Source organism: Tursiops truncatus, chromosome 19 (genome assembly GCF_011762595.2).
Source record: "Tursiops truncatus isolate mTurTru1 chromosome 19, mTurTru1.mat.Y, whole genome shotgun sequence".
Classification (NCBI taxonomy): domain Eukaryota; kingdom Metazoa; phylum Chordata; class Mammalia; order Artiodactyla; family Delphinidae; genus Tursiops; species Tursiops truncatus.
Window position 1 is genome coordinate 17,803,363 of NC_047052.1, and position 19,956 is coordinate 17,823,318.

The 19,956-nt window shown below is 44.2% G+C and overlaps 1 protein-coding gene and 1 pseudogene across 2 annotated transcripts in view; one reads left to right on the forward strand and one right to left on the reverse strand.

Moving 5' to 3' along the window:
* CDH1 (cadherin 1) overlaps positions 1-19,956 on the reverse strand; it is a 78,478-nt gene that overhangs the window by 15,195 nt on the left and 43,327 nt on the right. Inside the window, exons 3-10 of one of the 2 annotated variants that reach the window (XM_019935624.3) lie at positions 13,243-13,466; positions 8,979-9,122; positions 8,698-8,853; positions 7,795-7,939; positions 4,888-5,063; positions 4,495-4,623; positions 2,748-2,930; positions 575-819 (exon numbers count right to left, since the gene is read on the reverse strand). In XM_019935624.3, coding sequence (XP_019791183.2) covers positions 575-819; positions 2,748-2,930; positions 4,495-4,623; positions 4,888-5,063; positions 7,795-7,939; positions 8,698-8,853; positions 8,979-9,122; positions 13,243-13,466 — 1,402 coding nt within the window. Of the gene's footprint in view, positions 1-574; positions 820-2,747; positions 2,931-4,494; positions 4,624-4,811; positions 5,064-7,794; positions 7,940-8,697; positions 8,854-8,978; positions 9,123-13,242; positions 13,467-19,956 lie in introns of those variants that run through there. The other variant, XM_019935626.3, reaches the window with a different exon arrangement.
* Positions 5,882-6,153, forward strand: LOC109550076 (protein CEBPZOS-like; annotated as a pseudogene).

Consider the following 19,956-nt stretch of genomic DNA (forward strand, 5'->3'; position numbering starts at 1 on the left):
GAGGAAGTGACCGAGGCCTTTGTTATCTCTGGAAATCATGCTATTACTAAAAAGACGCAGATGTGTCATGCTTGGGTTTGTGCTTAACAGTCTTCCCTTTGAGTTTCCACCATTGTCACACCTGAACACCAAGTATGTCATCAGACCTAGCTCTCAAAAGAATAAGAACATCCTTTATCATACGTGGCCACAGTGGTGTTGCTGTTGGTTGGTTTGTATGTGTGTTTTCAGCATCTGTGGCTGTCATTTACATTACAGAAGTGCCTTCAAGTTTACAAAACAAAAAAAGAAACAGTAAGCTACTTATAACACAATACCATGTATGTAAATTAAAACCACATTCCTACTACACTAAGTGAATTCAAAAAGAGGAAGCACAGTAAACCGACAATGGCTGACCATGGATGGAATGGACAAGGTGTGGGGAATGGGGATAACAATATAAATAAGCCAAACAAGAGAAGGATCTTCCACAGACCAACGATGATAAAAATGCCATGAACAAAATATTTTATACATACACGTATGCACACAGCTAGTTGCTGCCAGTAAGTGGAAAACCCCTCACACTTACGTGATCTTCTGTTCCATAAATCTGTCTGGCTCCTGGGCGGTGTAGGATGTGATCTCCAGGCCCAAGCCGAAGTCCTCGGGCACTGTCACTTTCTTCTGAGGAGGCATGAAGATGGGGGCTTCATTCACATCCATCACATCCACGGTGACGGTGGCTGTGGAAGTGGAGAGAGTGACCTCAAAGGGGGCCACATTAGTCACTGCCACATACAGGATGTACTGCTGCTTGGCCTCAAAATCCAAGCCCTAAAGAGCAGAAAAAATACATTTTATGTTAGAAAAAAACCCCATTAAATCCTTAACTATTGTTTTTTGGTTAGCAATATATCAGTGGTTCTCACATCTGGCTGCATTAAGAAGAACTCACTTGAGAACTTTTAAAGAAAACACATGCCTGGACCCTAACCCCAGAGCCAGCGAATAGGAATCTCTGAGGTTGGGGTCTGGACATCAATATTTTTTAAAAAGTTCCCAATGACTAACATGCAACCAGATTCATGTTGAGAACCCCAGTAAAGAATAAAGATGAAAAAATAAATAAATAAAAATAAAGATGAGCTACATGAAATCTCAAGTGGCAAGCCTCTATTAACAAATGTAGCACATTAAGTCATTTATTTACCTGAGACCAATAAGAATGTTCACATCCTATGCTGACATGCAGCCCGTGTGACAGCAAATGGACAAACAACCCTGCCTGTCCACCTCCCTAACCCCAGTAAGTTTAGTGGCAAGAACATGAAGTTCAGAATCAGTCGGCTCAAATCCCGGCCTGGCCATTTCCTAGCTGTGTGATTTGGGCAATAGAACCTCTGGGTCTGTTTCCACACCTAAATAAGTAGGAAAAGGAACTATCTCACAGAGGCACTGTAAGGGATCAACTGGAGCTTTTATGAAGGACCTTTCGTATGGCGGGAACTCAAATTACTACCTTTTTTCTTTTGGTGATAGAATAATAACAGAAAACGCTGACATCAAATGCTTAGTGGGAAGACTTCCCTGGCGGTGCAGTGGTTAAGAATCTGCCTGCCAATGCAGGGGACACGGGTTCGAGCCCTGGGCTGGGAAGATCTCACATGCCACGGAGCAACTAAGCCCGTGCACCACAACTACTGAGCCTGCACTCTAGAGCCCGTGAGCCACAACTACTGAGCCCACGTGCCACAACTACTGAAGCCCGTGCGCCTAGAGCCTGTGCTCTGCAACAGGAGAAGCCACCGTGATGAGAAGCCTGCACACCGCAACAAAGAGGAGCCTCCGCTCACCGCAACTAGAGAAAGCCCACACGCAGCAAAGAAGACCCAACAAAGCCAAAAAAAAAAATAAATTAAATAAGTAAATTTAAACAAAGAAATGTTTAGTGGGAGTTAAGATGACGTACTAAGTGATTCAGAAATGAAGGGTCTGCTCACTTGCTCAAGGGGAATTCAAACCTCTGGCGCTAAGTTAGGGATCCGTTCATTAACTCTTTGACTAACTTCAACAAGGAAATCACTCAACTTCTTACTGTTCATGTTTCCTAGACATCTTTCACAGGCTTATTTGCCCTTCTTCTAAAATCATCCAGCAAAATAGCAGAGACCATAAACCATTTTTCTTCTCATTTGCAAAGTGGATATGGCGGGGTGGGCAAATGTTTCAGAGAAAGAACATATTAAAACAGATGGTACAGACTTCCCTGGTGGCGCAGTGGTTAAGAATCCGCCTGCCAATTCCGGGGACACGGGTTCGAGCCCTGTCCCGGGAAGATCCCACATGCCGTGGAGCAACTAAGTCCGTGCGCCACAACTACTGAAGCCTGTGCACCTGGAGCCCGCGCTCCTCAACAAGAGAAGCCACCGCAGTGAGAAGCTCGCGCACCGCAACGAAGAGTAGCCCCTGCCTGCCGCATCTAGAGAAAGCCTGCGTGCAGCAACGAAGACTCAACACAGCCTAAAATAAATTTATAAAAAATAATAATAATAAAAATAAAACAGATGGTAGGGTGTGGTGTGGGAGCTTCCTGATTTCTCACATGAGCCTGAAGAGTCACTGCAAACCCCACCAGAATCTGAGAGAGCTGCCCCTCCCCCACCCCACCAAGGCCACACTAATCTACTTCAGAGAAGACACCAGGGGACAAGGGCCTCTGGCTGCGTTGTCAATTTCTGCATCTTGCCAGGAACGATACAAACCTTAGCCGTCTTCAAAATGCCTTCATTGGTTTCTGGGTCTGTGATGACAACAAACTGCTTCTCGTTATCGTTTAGTATTGTGTAAACGGCCTCCCACGCTGGGGTATTGGGGACATCAGCATCGGTCACTGTGAGTGTGGCGATGACCACGTTAGCCTCGTTCTCAGGCACCGACCCCTCGTACTGCAGAGCAAAGAAAAGGATGTGTCACTTAGGACATACTCAGACCCAGCAGTGGAGCCAGGGTTCAGGAGCCAGGGTTCAGGCTAAGGGAGTCCTTTCTTGAGCCCAAGCTTTGATGAGTCTTTGAAGAAGTGCCCACCCTATCAGCATGGCCCTTATTTCCTGTTGGTGGAGCAGCCAGCACTCAGGGACCCTGTGAGTACCTGAAGGAGCCAAGGCCCTGGCTGTCCGCGCCTCTCAGCGTACTCTGGAGCAACTGCTGACACTGTAGCTTATCCCCCGTTCCCATCTTCCCCATCATTCTCAGTGGTACCAGTAATTTTCATAAATGTCTGGTCATTACAGTCTTCTACTTAAAACCCTTTGATAACAACCCACTGCACTCAGGATAAATTCTGAAATTCTAAATTCAGTCCACAAGGTCCTGTAGGACCTGGTCTCATTTGGTTCATTACACTGACTGTTTGTCAGTTCTTGCTATTCATCAAGCTTCCTTTTGATGCGGGGCATTAATCTGTCTTTCTTAAGCCTCCTGTACTCACAGTGGCTAGGTTAGAGTGGCAGACACCGCTAATTGTCTACTGAATATCCACTCTCCTCTTCTTCACTAACTACGTGGTTGACGGCAGCGACGTGCCCAGAGAAAATACTGTATTTCCAGTCTTCCTTGCAGACAGCAGTTGCTAGTAAATGAAACTTGTGGGATGGGTCTTCACAGAAATAAGAAAACTTGACTTGACATCAAGACCTTATGCCCCCTCGCCTTTGCCGCCTTCTTGAACGAAGCACAGATGTGGCTGGAGCTCCAGCTGTCATCTTGGGCCACGAGGTGACAATGGGGATAGAATCCATGTACCAAGGATGGTGGGAAAGCAGATAAAGGAGGCTTGGTTTCTACTGACTAAGTGGACTATCTACCTCTGGACCGTTAGTGACACAAGAGAAAAAGTCAACCCTGTTTGTTTAAACCACAAGAGTCAAATCTCTGTTACTAACCATTAAGCTGATTTCTAGGTAACACAGTAAGGTTTCAGGTTCTTTCACACAGCTCTCAGTACCTTCTCCTTGACTGCATTTAATATAATTATACATGATAATCGGTATAAGTTGTATAACATCACCCTAGCTAGACTATAAACTCCACAAGAATAGAAGTGTCGTCTGCCTTGTTTGTGATAATATCCCCAGTGTCTAAGACAGTGTCTGGTATAAACCCAGAGAATATTTGTTCAATGAATAACTAAAACCTGGTAAGATCTGCTACCAAGATGAGGACATGCAGTAAATAGGTGCTTTTTTTTCTCCTTATTTTTATTTTTTTTAACATCTTTATATAGAAGTTCCTTAAAAAAAAAAACTAAAAATAGGTGTTTTTTGCAACTTCAGAAACCTGTGTCAATAGGTCCCAGGCTGAGGAGGGCAGAGACAACTGACATCCCGACCTGCTTGCTTTTTAGCTTCAAGTTTACTAGTCTGGAAAACGTTTCCAAAGGGTTCACCCATGAGATACTGGGAAACAACCAAGGACCTTTGGAGACTCTCTAAGGAGTTGCAGGGTTATTACCGTAGTTGGGTTGAAGATGGGAGGGTTATCATTGGTGTCATTGACTGTGATCACAGCTGTTGCGGTCGTGCTTAAGCCTTCACCTTGCAGGTCTGCAGCTTGAACCACCAGGGTATACATGGGAAAACTCTGTAGATATCAAACACACCTGAGTCAGGACTGACAGCCACATCAGGCACAGCCCAGCCCATCACATAGAAACAGATTATTTTCTCATCTGCTTAAATGCCAACCTGCCTGCCTGCCTGGCCCCAAACCTCTGGACAAATGTTTAGATACAAAGCTCAAAACCATCACCATACTAAGCAGCAACTGGCCTCGGCAGAGTTTTACATCATCCAGACGATCGAGCTATTTGCCCTCAATACCCTCTGGATCCTCTTGACCCCTGACCTCCCGGTCCAGCCCGGTGGTGAGCACACTGATGACACCCGTGTCCTTGTTGATGGTGAACATTTTGTTGTGCGGCAGCGTAGGCTCTTGGCTGAGGATGGTGTAAGCAATGGCAGCGTTGTAGGTGTTCACATCATCGTCTGCGTCTGTGGCCGAGACCTCCATCACAGAGGTCCCTGGAAGCAAAGGAGAAGATTTAGTCAAGCTACACTTTAATTTCCAAAATTCTGACTAAAGCGCTAGGGGAGGAAGAACGCATTCCACCAAATGAGCAAGTGGTGTTCCCAGAACCCAGCTTTTCCAGAGGATATTTTGGGTGGGGAGGGTGGGTGAGGAGTATGGGGAATAAATAACCTTAAGCTAAAACATCTTTGCTATGTCTCTTACACTGAGTGAATAGTGTATAAAACAGGAAAAATACCAGAAATTTCTATAATTGGCTTCTTAGCCACAGCTCCACCTGAGAGAATGGTCATTTGAGACTGTTGCCTTCAAGGTAGAAGGAAATATTTACAATACTTGTGACAGACAAAGTACTAGTTCACAGAATCCCTAAACAATTCTTCAAGAATCAATAGGCAGGGGAAAAAAAAAAAAAAAAAAGAATCAATAGGCAGGGACTTCCCTGGTAGTGCAGTGGTTGGGAATCCGCCTGCCAATGCAGGAGACACAGGTTCGATCCCTGCTCCGGGAAGATCCCACATGCTGCAGAACAACCAAGCCCGTGTGCCACAACTACTGAGCCTGCGCTCTAGAGCCCGCAAGCCACAACTACTGAGCACACACACCGCAACTACTGAAGCCCATGCACCTAGAGCCTCTGCTCCGCAACAAGAGAAGCCACCGCAATGAGAAGTCTGCGCACCGCAATGAGAAGTCTGCGCACCGCAACGAAGAGTAGCCCCTGCTCACCAAAACTAGAGAAAGCCCATGCGCAGCAACAAAGACCCAACGTGGCCAAAAATAAATTTAAAAAAAGAATCAATAGGCAGGCATGCGCAGCCCCACAAGTACGTGCCTCAGGATAGCCCGTACTATGGATCCACTGGCAAAGCAGATCTTTAAAGGAGTTTTAGTAGCTGAACTTGTGGGCATTTTTGGAGCATATTTTTGTTCAGAAAGATGAATACAAGTCAAGAGTTCATGCAAACAATGAGCAAGAAATTCTCCTTCATCTTGGAAGTTTATTGCAAGTCCACTGAACACTCTGGAATGTACGGAATCAGAGAGCAAGAGCAAGAAAAATGGCTGAACAGCAAAAATTAAGAATTTGACCATCAATCAAGGTTTGCCCTATTTCATAGTATCAGGCAAGATTAAAACTCCAAAGTTGACATGGATGGATTTTAGAATATTTAAGGTGAAATGTAAATTCTAATTAAAGCAGTTGTTCTTTGGACTAACCGTGAAGAAATTGATGGAACGTTTGTTTATTATGTTATAAATGGAGTTTCATTTACTACTCAAAATAAAGTGGTTCTCCTTTAAAAACAAAACAAACAAATAAAAAAACTCCCCTATAATTCTGTATAAACCTGTCAAAATAGATAAAATACTAAAACATCTATTTTTTTTTAATAAATTTATTTCTTTTATTTATTTATTTTTGGCTTTGTCGAGTCTTCCTTGTGGTGCACAGGCATCTCGTGGTGGCTTCTCTTGTTGCAGAGCACAGCCTCCGGGCATGTGGGCTCAGTAATTGCAGCCTGCGGGTTCAGTAATTGTGGCACGCGGGCTCTAGAGCGCAGGCTCAGCAGTTGTAGAGCACCGGCTTAGTTGCTCGCGGCATGTGGGATCTTCCCAGACCAGGGCTTGAACCCGTGTCCCCTGCACTGGCAGGCGAATTCCCAACCACTGCTCCACCAGGGAAGCCCTAAAACATCTATTTTTAATATTTATTACATTTTTTCTTTTTCATTATAGTTTATTACAAGATGTTGAGTAAAGTACCCTGTGCTATACAGCAGGACCTTGTTGTCTATCTCATTTATCCCCCTCTCCTCTCCCCTTTGGTAACCATAGGTTTGTTTTCTGTCTGTGGGTCTGTTTCTGTTTTGCAAATAAGTTCATTAATATTTATTACATTTTAACTGAAACATTTAAAATCACATTATCTAAAAATATATTAACTAGAAATATTGCTTTTAGCCATTTTCACTTTACCTGAAACACTATTCAAACTCTACATCAATGTCTCTGGGACTATTGGAGCCCTTTTGGAATAAAATTTGTCATTTAAAAAAAAAGAAAAATCAATAGGCAAAAGACAAACAGCCCAAGAGACAAAAAGGGCAAAAGACTTGAATAGACAAGTTGTAAAGAAACCCAGCTGGTCAGCAAACATATGATAAGATGCTTATTTAGTCCATTAATAATCAGAGAAATTCCATTTTAAGTTATGTTGAGCTATAACTACACACTCAACAGACTGGCCAAAAACAAGTCAAACAATTCCATGATATATATTGCTGGTGGGAGTATAAATTGGTTCAGCCACCTTGGAAAAACAGTTTGTCACCAAGTAGAAAAGTAGGCAAAACTGTAAGTACACACGTGGTAAAAGATAAATGAAAGCAAGGGAATGATTATCACAAAAGTCAGGGTGGTGGCTGTCTTTACGGAGGAGGGAAAAAATGTGATCAGGAAGGATTGTACAGGGTCTGTAAACTACTAACACGGATCTGTTACTTAATCAGGGAAGGTTGTTCTTAAACTGCTCTTTTCTTAAACTGGGCTTAAACATTTTATACATATTTCTATAGGTAGGATGTTTTACACACAAACAGTGTCTTCCAAAGAAGTTCTGTGCATATGAAGGGTCTGACCCCAAACGCCAGCCCCAACACTTGGGGGTGCAAAGCATCTAAGTGTCTTGATGGGTGTTGATCTCCTCGTTGCTGGACGTACCTGGAAGAGCGCCCTCCGTGACAGACCCTTTGAAGACCTCCTGGGTGAACTCAGGCTTGTTGTCATTTTGATCGGTCACAGTGATCACAATCTCCATCGGCTCCTCGATTGCTTGCCCGTCTGAAGACACAGCATGAGAGAAGAGCTGCAAGAGCCAGGTGAGGGTTACTCGGGAAGACAAGGTGGGAGAAGTGTTCCAACCAGAGCAGAGTGGGCTCCACCCGGCCCCCACTCCCTCCCACTCAAGTATGCATGGACCCCCCCCGCCCCGCCCCAAGCACAGAACATCCCCCACACACGTGCTGCTGCTTCAGTGAGGTCATGACACTGGTTAAGACCATGACCTGTGAGACCATGGGCTGGAGAACACATCCACCAGCTCAGAGCCCCATGTCCCACATAAGGGCTGGGGGCCGGGCCTAGGAGATAAAGGTGGAAGCCTAAAACACTCTGACTGGTTCCAAGCAGGGTCGAATTTGCTCTGGCTGCTCGAATCTAGCGTTCCCCCCAGACTTCCCTGTGTTTGGCATCAAAGCATTACCTCCCAGCTTCCCTAAGCTCACACTGCTCTCAAGGCCCAGAAATAGTTTTTGTTCCCCAACATCAACACCAGCCTCTGCCTATGTGTCAGGGACTTTGAGTCCCAAGAACAGGTTGACATCTTGGGTCTAAGATCATGTCTGATGCCCCAGGACTCTCCCCACTTTATTCCTAACAAGGAAAACATGAACAGCCCCCAATTTTTTCAGGTTCTCCTGTCATTTCTCCTTATCAACAGGTCTAAAGGTATCAAGTTAAGCTCTTCAAATGTCCAGAACATCTGATCTATGATCAGCGTGAGTTGACCAAAAAAATTTTGAAAGGATGTAACCCCATCATTAAGTGCTTTTAAGAGACACTCACAATGTACTTGGCAATATGTTCTCTATCCAGAGGCTCCGTCACCTTTAGCCATCCTGTTTCTCTTTCAATAATAAACACATGAAGAGGGGGTGCGTCGGCTCCTTGGCCAGTGATGCTGTAGAAAACTTTGGTTTCTTTTTCCCTGTTAGATTTGATCTGAAGACAAAACAGAAAGAAATGAATTAGCAAGGAAGGATTCTGACATTGGCTCTTTTCCCTTTCTCTCCTTGGTCCTTCTCTGCCAAATTCCTCCCAGAGAAATAGAGAACTTCCTTCTGTACCTGAACCAGAGCCTTAGGAAATGGGCCTTTCTCATTTTCTGGGCAGCTGATAGGAGGAATAACCCAGTCTCTCTTCTGTCTCCTGAGACCATGGTGGGAGCTGGGAAATGTGAGCACTTGTGTCTGGGTTCCAGAGGGAGAGTCCTAAGAGGAAAGAAGATGAGGAACAAAATGAGATAATTCAGGAAAGATGATACGGGCTGAACAACCTAGGCAGCCAGCATCTCCAGCCTTCTGAGGGCAGGGCACGGCTTTCGTTTAACAACAAAATAAAACAGCCAAAACAAAACCCAATGGACCTCTTTACCGTATCAGAAAGACGGTTTCCTCTTTTGATCCTTCTTAGTGTCCAGAGTTCAGTAATCATTATGCACACACGATGATAGGTTTGAAGGTTTGACATTATTTAAGAGTTATTTCAAGCCTATATCTCACACCTGTCATTTTTAAAAATATTTATTTTATTTATGTATTTATTTTATTTATTTATTTAGTTGCACCGGGTCTTAGTCACTGCAGGTGGGCTCCTTAGTTGCGGCTCACAGGCTCCTTAGTTGCGGCTTGTCAGCTCCTTAGCTGAGGCTCACCAGCTCCTTAGTTGTGGCATGCGAATTCTTAGTTGCGGCATGCATGTGGGATCTAGTTCCCTGACCAGGGATCGAACACAGGCCCCCTGCATTGGGAGCACGGAGTCTTATCCACTGTGCCACCAGGGAAGTCCCACGCCTGTCATTTTTAATAGGACATTATACTCCAATGATTTACTATCAGAGCTTATTCAACAATTAGATATTCAGGTGTTTTTAATATTCTTTTCTTTTATATTTTTCCTAGTGATATAGGTCTCCAAAGTAGAGTTAGCCTAAGTGAGTAAGTTTTGGGAACTTACTACTTTGTGATCAATACTAATCCCTTACTCTCACTGTGTTAGTATATCTGTATGGTTTCCATTTGTTCTAACAGAAGTTGTTTGCATGGGAACCAAAAGTGCCCTTTGAGACTTGTATTGAACAGTTTTCATGTGCGATAACTTTATGCACACACAGGGAAATAAGATAGCTGAAGATGGAAGGAAAGATCTTCCAAATTGTTTTAAGTGTTCTAAAGCGATTGGTAGTAACACAGTAAAGGTTCCAGGACAATTACATTTTCCATCCTCCACAGAGTCACCCATCCCTGTCTGTCAAGTGAGAGTCAAGCCCTGCTTCCTGGCTTTTAAAATGTGACTCAAAATGCACAAGACAGACATGAAATATGACCAGATATCATCACAAAATCCTTCCCAATCCTGCATTTCTGTATACTAGTCACTCACACACCCCTTAACACACACCCTCTGCATTAACCTCCTAGAGAAGCAGTCCTGCCCTGGCCAAGGGCAGGCTCTGGAGCCAGGCTGCCTGGCTTTGTATCCTCACTGTGACACCTCACCTTCCTGAGCTGATTATTTAACTTCTCTGTCCCACACTTTCCTCACGTCTAAAATGAGGATTATATTAGTATCTGCCTCATAGGGTCTTTGGAAGGATAAAACGTGATACTAGTATTGCAGTAAAGCACTTAGAATACTGCCTGAAACATAGTACGTGCTCAATAAATGCTAACGATGAAGATGATGGTTGGATTGGTTGGGAAACACTGAGTTATGGTTTTAATGAAGTGGAATTTGGGATTTGACCTGAGCACAGGAATAAATACTAAACTGATTCTCAACACGGTATTCTAAGCCTAAAAATGATCATCTTGCACAGCCATGGTAAAAAAAACAGGCCTTGATGAATGAATGCAAATTCATTTACCATATTGAAGAGGAAGGCAAAGAGCACACCTTGCTGACATCAGGACTATGAAATATTTTCAGAGAATGATAATAAATAATGATGAACATTGTGCTGGCAAAACATACCATTAACATCTTCATGTGTGAAATTATTATTTTTTTTAAATAAAGACATTTATTTATTTATCTATCTATCTATTTATTTGGCAGTGCCGTATGGCTTGTGGGATCTCAGTTCCCTGACCAGGGATTGAACTCAGGACCATGGCAGTGAAAGCCCAGAATCCTAACCACTAGGCCACCAGGGAATTCCCTTCATGTGTGAAATTAAAAGGAATCGTGTCTAAACATACTGAACATGGGATCCATCCCTCAGAAAACAAGGATACCAGACCAAGAAAACCCATCCAACCAAAGAGACAAAACTGGAAAGTTAGATCTATTTATATTTTTCCCCAGCTTTCTTGAGGTATAACTGACAAAATAAAAATTGTTTGTATTTAAGGTGTACGATGTGATGTTTTGATATATATAGGATCTATTCTTATATGAAGTAAAAGAGAGGTAAGATTATCACCCGTTCCAGTGTAGGGCCACCTGGCACCACAAGGGTCCCTTGAACTAGGGGCAAACCAAAGTCAACCTCAAACCAGCTGTGGTAGAGTTGCCACCTACCGCTCAATATCCATTTTTTCTTATTTAAAATCAAAAATCTCTCTTTCTCTCCCTCTGTCTCTCTCCCCATATATATATAAATTTTGTGTCCAACAATGTACCTAAGTAAAACTACATTTCCTGTACTACACTTGTAGCTAGGTGTGACCATGAAGCCAAGTTCCAACTAATGAGATGTAAGCAGAAACATTGCTTCAAAATTCCACAAAGCCTTCTTTAAAAGGTGGACAACTAAGTGATACATTTTTGGGCTTCCTCCCTTCCAACTTCCTACCATCCAGAGGAAAGGTATGATAAATGGCGATCCAGCAGCCATCTTGGATCATGAGGTATTGTTGAGGATGGGAGGCATATGCTGAGGATGATAGAACAGAAAGGAAAGAAAGAACCTAGCCTCCTGATGACTACAAGAGTCTCCATACTGGCCACAACTTACCACTCAATCGCCTTAACTTGAAAGAGAAATACTCTATTTTACATAAATCACTGTAATTTGTGCTTTTCTATAATACGTATTTGAACATAATCATGAAGGCAGATGGCAAAGGTAAAGAGGAAAAGTTGAAAAATCAACTTTGTTTACATCTGTGCATCATAAGAGGCTTCCATACACAGCTGCCCAGCAAGAACTTACCAGGCTGGACTTACATGAATGATGGAATTAATTGGAGACTTAAGTCAGGAAGCTATGTTAATTTAGTTCCTCACTTTTCTGGTCTGGCCAATTACACCAGGGAGAAAAATCAGATCTATCAGGACTATTAAATTCCTAGAATCTCAACAGTCTTCAGGGAGAAAGACAAGAGCCAGCCTGAAAGGCCTTGGCAGTTACAGTACTTCCACGCTCCCAGCGCGATAGCGGGATACAACTAGAATGGCCCTCCAGAGAGACGTTTCAGTAGGCAGCACCATGGGAGCAGTTTAGAAACTGGCAAAGGCATTTGGCTTTGGTTAACAATTTCCCGAAACATTCTTGCCAAGAACCTGGGCAGACATGTATCCTTTCATTTGTGGCCAATGCACCCATCTGTCCACTCAATATTTACTGGGCTCCTGGTATGTGCCAGGCCCAAAGGCCAGGCACTGCAGATACAATGGGGAAGGATCTTGTGGAGATTACAGTCCAAACAGGCAAAAGCTTCCTGCTGATTCTTCCCCTTCTTTGCCAAGGCCCTCTCCACTAGAGACACGAAGAGCAAAATGACCAGAGAACTGAACTCGTGTTCATTGTTCCTCTGGGAAGGGAATGAGAAGAACAGTTAACAATTACTGAGTACTTATCATACACCTACCATAGTTCCAACAACTCACATGTAATAATTCATGTAGTCATTATTATCCCCATTTTACTTATAAGGAAATTCAAGCACAGACAGATTAAATAACTCCCCCAAGTCTACTCGGGTAGTAAATAGAAAGGCTGGTACCCAATCCCAGACAGAATCCATGCCCTTACCCCCTATTCTACACTACCTGCAGAAATAAGGTAGTGTATCTTGCCATCCACCCAACAACAACAAAAAATCCACAGCAAGAACTAGTTCAGTTAGACCAATGGTTCTCAACTAGGGGCTATTTAGCACCCCTTCCCCGCCCACCCCCAGGGGGCATTGGCAGTGTCTGGAGACAATTTTGGTTGTCACAACTGGCAGAGTGTTGCAAGCATCTAGCGGTTAAGACCAGGCATGCTGCTAAACATCACATAGTGCACAGGACACACCCACAGCAAGAAATTACCCAAGGCAGAGAAACCTGGATTAAGCAGCATACTAAAATAATAGTGAACTTCTAAGAAACACTCCAACGTACATGATGATGGTGGTGGTGATGGTGGTGCACTACTGCCTTCAGGGTCACTTTGGTGGAGAGCTTCCTGCGGGTGGAGTCCCAGGCATGGACAAGAAAACTCATCTCTGGATGATGAAGGTGTAAAGGCCGTTTGACTGTAACCACGCCATCTGTGCCCACTTTGAATCGGGTGTCATCAGAAACATAGACTGTCTTTGGTAGACCGGTGCATCCTTCAAAACTCACTGCAGGGTATAAATCACAGTGATTAGGAAACTGAGGAGATTAAAGAGCATTCCTTCACTAGAAATCGAACTTCATTCACCCACCAAAAGCCTGACTCACACAAAACAGGCACAAGTAAAACATACCATAGTCTGATGACAGAACAGCAAAGATATCAAAGTAGTGGAAGCCATCATTATGTCCTTCACAATTACAGGGCGACTTAATTGTGGTCCGATTCTTTTCTCATCTACCTGGAGACTGAAAACAGTAAGCTGTCTAGAAAGTAACTTCTGGGCTTCCCTGGTGGCGCAGTGGTTAAGAATTTGCCTGCCAATGTAGGGAACACGGGTTCGAGCCCTGGTCTGGGAAGATCCCACATGCCGCGGAGCAACTAAGCCCGTGAGGCACAACTACTGAGCCTGCGCGTCTAGAGCCTATGCTCTGCAACAAGAGAAGCCACTACAATGAGAAGCCCGGGCACCGCGATGAAGAGTAGCCCCCGCTCGCCGCTCGCCGCAACTAGAGAAAGCCCGCGCACAGAAACGAAAACTCAACACAGCCAAAAATAAATAAATAAATTTATTAAACAACAAAAAAAAAGACTCCACCTTTAAAAAAAAAGAAAAGAAAAGAAAGTAACTTCTCCTTTTCAATAACAAAAAAGGGCCTCTCCTTCAGATGGCTCTTGATGATATGAAAAATAACTGAGATAGAATATCTACCGAGTCCAAAAGTTTGAGACCTAGGTACGGTGAGATGCTGTGGATTAACTACATTTAAATAAACAGTTTACATTTCAGTAAACAGTGGCAGATAATAAGAGGGAGGCATCACAGCTACATGGTTAAGGGTGAGGACTTAGGCAAATTTTTTAACTTCTCTGAGCCTCAGTTCCTTCATCTTCAAAATGAGGGTAATTATGGTACTTACCCTCCCGCCCCCAAACATGGTCTTATTTTCCCTGGCAAGGGTGGGGCTCAAGTCCCAGCTCTGCTTATTAGCTCTGTGACCTTGGGCAAGTCATTGAATCTCTCCATGCCTCAGTCTACCCATCTGTAGAATGAAGTCATCGATAGCAACTACCTACTAGGCTTGTTTTAAGATACATAGAACATGGGGGTTCCCTGGCAATCCAGTGGTTAGGACTCCACACACGTGACGTGGCCAAAAAAAAGGAAAAAAAAAAGATACACAGAACAGTGCCTGGCACATAATAGACACTATTAAATAAAAATTTTAAAACAAACGTAGCTTTGGCTAATCATTTATTCAATTTTCCACAAAAGACATAGATAATTGTGATATTCATTAAGTACTGATTATATGCTTATTTTCCGAGGCATTGAGAGGTAATGCCTGCTTGCAATCTGAGGCCCAGTGGAGAAACTCATCACTGTCAGTTAAGGGAGACAATGAAGATTTCATAGGAAAGTCTTCTTCTACCTGAACATACAACACAGCAAGACAAATGCAAAAGACAGAAGAGAACTACTTGGGTGGGGGAACTTAGGATCAGTGGCTTAGAGACAAAACTATTTAAAGTTTTATAGTTATTAAAGTATTAAAACTTTAAAAGTATTAATATCCAATGCTGGAGAAGCTGTGGTGAAAAGTGTCTGCACTAAACATCAGAGTCCTAAAAGACTCATTCGTTCAACAGGCTTCCATCAAACTATTTGTCAGAAACTGTGCTGGGCTCTAAGGATGAAAAAAATTCTGTGAACAAATAGACAAGGCACCTGCTCCCCTTGAGCTTACACTGTTGTGGAAGAGATGGACATGTAACAAAACCAAATCTCAGGTAGTGACAAATGCTAGATATAAAGGAATTAAAGAAGGTGATACAAGAGTGACAGGGGAAGAGGAAGGTGTGAGGAGGGTGTAACTTATACTGGATGGTGAGGGCTGGCCTCTGTGAAGTTGGAGGCGTCTTAGTTGAGACCTAAGGAGCCAGCCTTGCAGAAACCTGGCTCAAGGGCCTTTCAGGCAGAAGGAACAGTTGATAAAACAGTTCTTTCTGGGAAACTCTCAAGTTGGCCTGTTCTCCTCCCTTTCAAATAATCGCCCCCTCATTCTTCCAGTGGGCGTTCGATTTTGTCCAAGAGATCTTTTACAAAAATTCCTACTTTTGTGCCAATTTTGCACGGCTAGACACCTTAAAATGCGTAAGGATCAGGTCTCTGCCAGAAAGCCCTAAAGCCAGTTATGATGTCTAGACTGCAGTTTTCATTTCTTCCACTAGGAGCCACCCTTGCAAACTTTTCTGAAACCGACAGCCCCACCCTTGCCAGCGAAAGTAAGACCATGTTTGGGGGCCGGAGGGGATATGTACCATGATTATCCCCAATTTGAAGATGAAGAAACTGAGGCTTGTGGGATCTTAGTTCCCCGACCAGGGATTGAACCCGGGCCCTCAGCAGTGAGAACGCAGAGTCTTAACCACTGGACCACCAGGGAATTCCCTTGCCATGTTCTTACTGAGTGGCCTTAAGTAAAATGCTTAACCTCTCTGGGCCTCAGTTTTCTCTACTGGATCCTGAAGGATTCCACCACTGAGTGAGCCCACCTCTTCCGGGTTTTGTGAGGATTAACCAAGACAGTGAATGTGATCACATTTTGAAAGTGAAAGAACAAAGCAAGTGGAAGGGGATGAGGATGATTTCTGTGCATTTGAGTAGACAAGCTAGAGGACAAGCATTTGCTAAACGAACAGATGAACCAAAAAATGACAACAGAAGCAAGAAGAAACACAAAATCCTTAAAGGATGGGCAGATACTACCCTTTAAATCTAAAACAGGAATTTCTTTTCAAACTAGCAAAACAAAATGTTTTTCCAATAACCTTCCCCCAACCCCACCCCAGCAGAAGTAATGGGGGCACCGGACTGTGTTGGGGGCTTGTCATATTAGCAGGTAACAAGAGCTGCCCTCATTTTTCACACTGAATTCCTTTTCCCAGCCAGCCCAAATCTGGGCAGTTGGGACAAGCATGATTGGACTTGCCAAGGGTGGTGGCCTGAAAAAATGAAAATGGTTTTGCAAATAACTTAATGCAAGGCTCTTAACCTGCTCTGGGGCATCTCGTCTGAATGGTGGTTAAGCTCCGCCCTTTGAGAAGTGACAGAAGTAGTGTGCCCATGACAGGCAGGCTCAACCTGAATTTCCAGGTGCTCATTATCTTTCTGTGCAACCTGAGCCTCTGGGCTGACAAACTAGAAATTATAGGAAAGACCAAGGGGATCTCCAGCTCCGGGAAGGCTCTGGGAAGCTTGCTTTCAACCCTGGCAAGGGCTAGGCAGCATCTCAGGGTACGGTGAACACTAATGCCAGCATGTAGGAGGAAACAAGAATGGCGAACTGTAGAAACCAGAGGATCAGTACATGGGAATTAGGTATATTTGAACATTTCTACAATAAAAAGTTAAACAAAAATAAAGCTAGCAAAGGATGAAGTATTCTTTAAGTCAGCTTGTCCTTTCCTAAACTTGTTATTTGGTCACTTGGTTTAGAAACCTAATCCCAGTGACGAGAGCCAAGAACCCAATGGCCATCTCTAAACGGGAAGATCTTTTCAACCCCATATCATCATTATCACCATCAAAAACTACACATTCAACTAACAGCTTCAACTACCTTTTATTCACTATTTTCTTAATATTTAAACAAGTGACAACACTATGTGTCAGGCTCTCTTCTAAGCACTTTACAAATATTAACTCGTGTAATCCCAGAACACTTCAAGGTTGCTACCAGCAGCATCCCCTTTTTAGAGATGCAGAGACTGAGGCAGCTAGTTAAGTGGCAGAACGAGGATTGGGACCCAGGCAGTCTGAGAGTTCACGTGCCTAACCATTCTTCCTCGTGCCTGTCTCTACAAGCCAGACCCTTGCCCTATGCTCTTTAAATCCAGTTTTCAGATTGAATCCCCCGCCCGCAGTCACCCTTAGGTATAGGCATCACCATCCCTATTTTCTTTGCCCTGAATTAAAGGTTAGTGGGAGAAGGGGCCGGGCTGTCGGACCCCAGAGTGAGTGTTCCTCACCACTGTTCCCATATGCAAAATGGGGATGGAATACTTATTATGGAGAAACAAACATGAAAAAAGACATTCTAGAACAGCAGGAATTCTACACAGCAGGAGGTTAGCAGTAATTTGAGTGGAGGTGGAGGGAAGATTGAAAAAAGTACGATTGGAGGCAGTTTTTTGAAACGTGCTTTCCTTAAATGTTTTTGTATTATGTGGTGTTTTACAATTACAGTAAATAACTTTTTAAAACGACAAAAGTTAAGCGACTTAAAAAGTATCTTTAACGCACTGTGACTCTTTTATGTAGCTTTAATCTACTACTTCTTCACTCTGCAAGAGATGACTGAAGTTCAAAGAAAAATTAACTCCAAGTCCACGAAAAGCTCTTTGGTCCTGGGGTAGGCTCTGAGCGCTCAGCAACATTCTTTGCTTGGAATTGCCATTGTGCCACGAACAGTCCTGCTTGAAGAATCCCGTTTCTTCTCCCACCCCCACCCAGCTGGAATGTGAGTGGGTAGGATCAAGACAGTCTCCTAAGCCTCCATATATTTCAGGGAGATAGAAGGACGGGGCGTGCTATCAAAGCCAGCTAACCATAGTTGAGTTATCTGGTAATGAGTGGGATAACCCAGTCTCTTAGAAGCAACTACTTGAAAGTAGTGTTTTCCCCACACCACACACAAAGGGGTACCTTATGGCTTGTCTCCCACTCCTCAGAAGGCATTTCCCATAGCTAACACCAAAGAAAACTGCATTTACCTTTGTTTCAAGGACCATTGGACCTCGGCGTTGGAAGAGAAAATTACACACACAACCTCGAGGGCAAGATCAGAGAGCCTTCTGAGGCTCCTGGAGGTCCCGGGGCCACACTGCCATTGTGTACCCCCAAATCAAGGGCTTTGATTTCTAACTTAAATACTCAAGATAAAGGACAAGAAGTCTAAGTTGATGGATGAAAGGCACCCTGAGGAGACAGACGTGTGTCATCTAGCTGGGCAGGAGTCCCTTCTCGCCAGTAAGCAGCAGTGTTTGTAACTCCAGCCACAAAGCCACAGTTCTCCACGGGTACCACCTCCTAGAGAATTTCTTTCTAGGTTCCATTTTCTTTGATGGCACTGGACGATTTTAGAATGTCTCCCTTTGGTGGGTGTCCACAAATTTACTAACCATTCCAAGTTTAATGGGCACCCACGCTCAGCAGAAAAATAATTTTATGTTTAAAAAATGGGAGGGAAAGGATGATGAGGTCTCCCGTTTGTCCACACTCGGGGGATGTTGAAGAGATTCAAGTTGCACTAGGAAGACTATCTTCTTAGCCCTGATAAGTCTCCAGTTATGTGTGTCCATTTGCTACTGAGAATTATGGACAGTAACACAACCTGACAGCCTGACTAGACACAGCGGCGGCCCTGGGGGGTAGACTCCAGCAGCCCTAGCTTCTAAACGAGGAAGCAGTCTCAGAAGCCTCAGTGAAGAGACTTGGCCAAGCCACACAGCTATGAAGTGGCAAAGCCTGTGGTCTGATGCCCCATCAGGACTTAACCACCAGGCAGCCTGGCTCTTGGTTTGATAAACCATTTGCGAGACTAGTTGCTAGCTGAGTGGCCACAGGGAAGTTAGTTTACACAACAGAATGGGACAGGTGGAGAGTAACCAGAATAAAAATAGCCAAGTTTCCCTGACCCCATCTTCCCCTGACACACACTCACTCCCTCCCTCTCTCTCTGAATGAATGCGGCACCTTGGAAATCCAGTTCCAGGGCCTCAGAAAAACGTAAGGACAGTCAGACAGCCAAGCAAAGGAGGAAGTTTTAAACTTTAGATTCAAGAATGTTCCCCCTTAGGCCACCACGTTACATAAGCTGAAATAAATCAGAGTTCCACTGATCAGCCAACTTAACTCCCAGACACTTCTGGGGAAGTTGAGCAGCTCAGAATATCACATTGTGCAAGCACAACTTGCAGGTGTGTCCACAGAGCCTGTGCACTGTGCTCCCAGGGCGTCCTCAGCTGGGCACCCGCACCCCACCAAATTGCCCTTGTAGACCGGCAGCTCCCATGGGATCCCAGGGATGAGAAGTTTACTTTCATGAAGCTTATTGAGTTCTTTCTCCCAGCCTCCCAGCATGTCCTTGCCCAGAACAAATTATAAGTGGGCTACATCTTCATTTAACTCACACCCTAAAAACAGATGTCAACAACGGGTGCTGCCTGGGTGGGACGCAAGGACCAAAGTCTCCTCCACTTCTGTTTCCATCAAAACAGACTGGGGTGGGGCTTCCCTGGGGGCACAGTGGTTAAGAATCTGCCTGCCAATGCAGGGGACACGGGTTCTGGTTCGAGCCCTGTTCCGGGAAGATCCCACATGCCACAGAGCAACTAAGCCCGTGCGCCACACTACTGAGCCTGCGTTCTAGAGCCTGCGTGCCACAACTACTGAGCCCACACGCCACAACAAATGAAGCCCGCGTGCCTAGAGC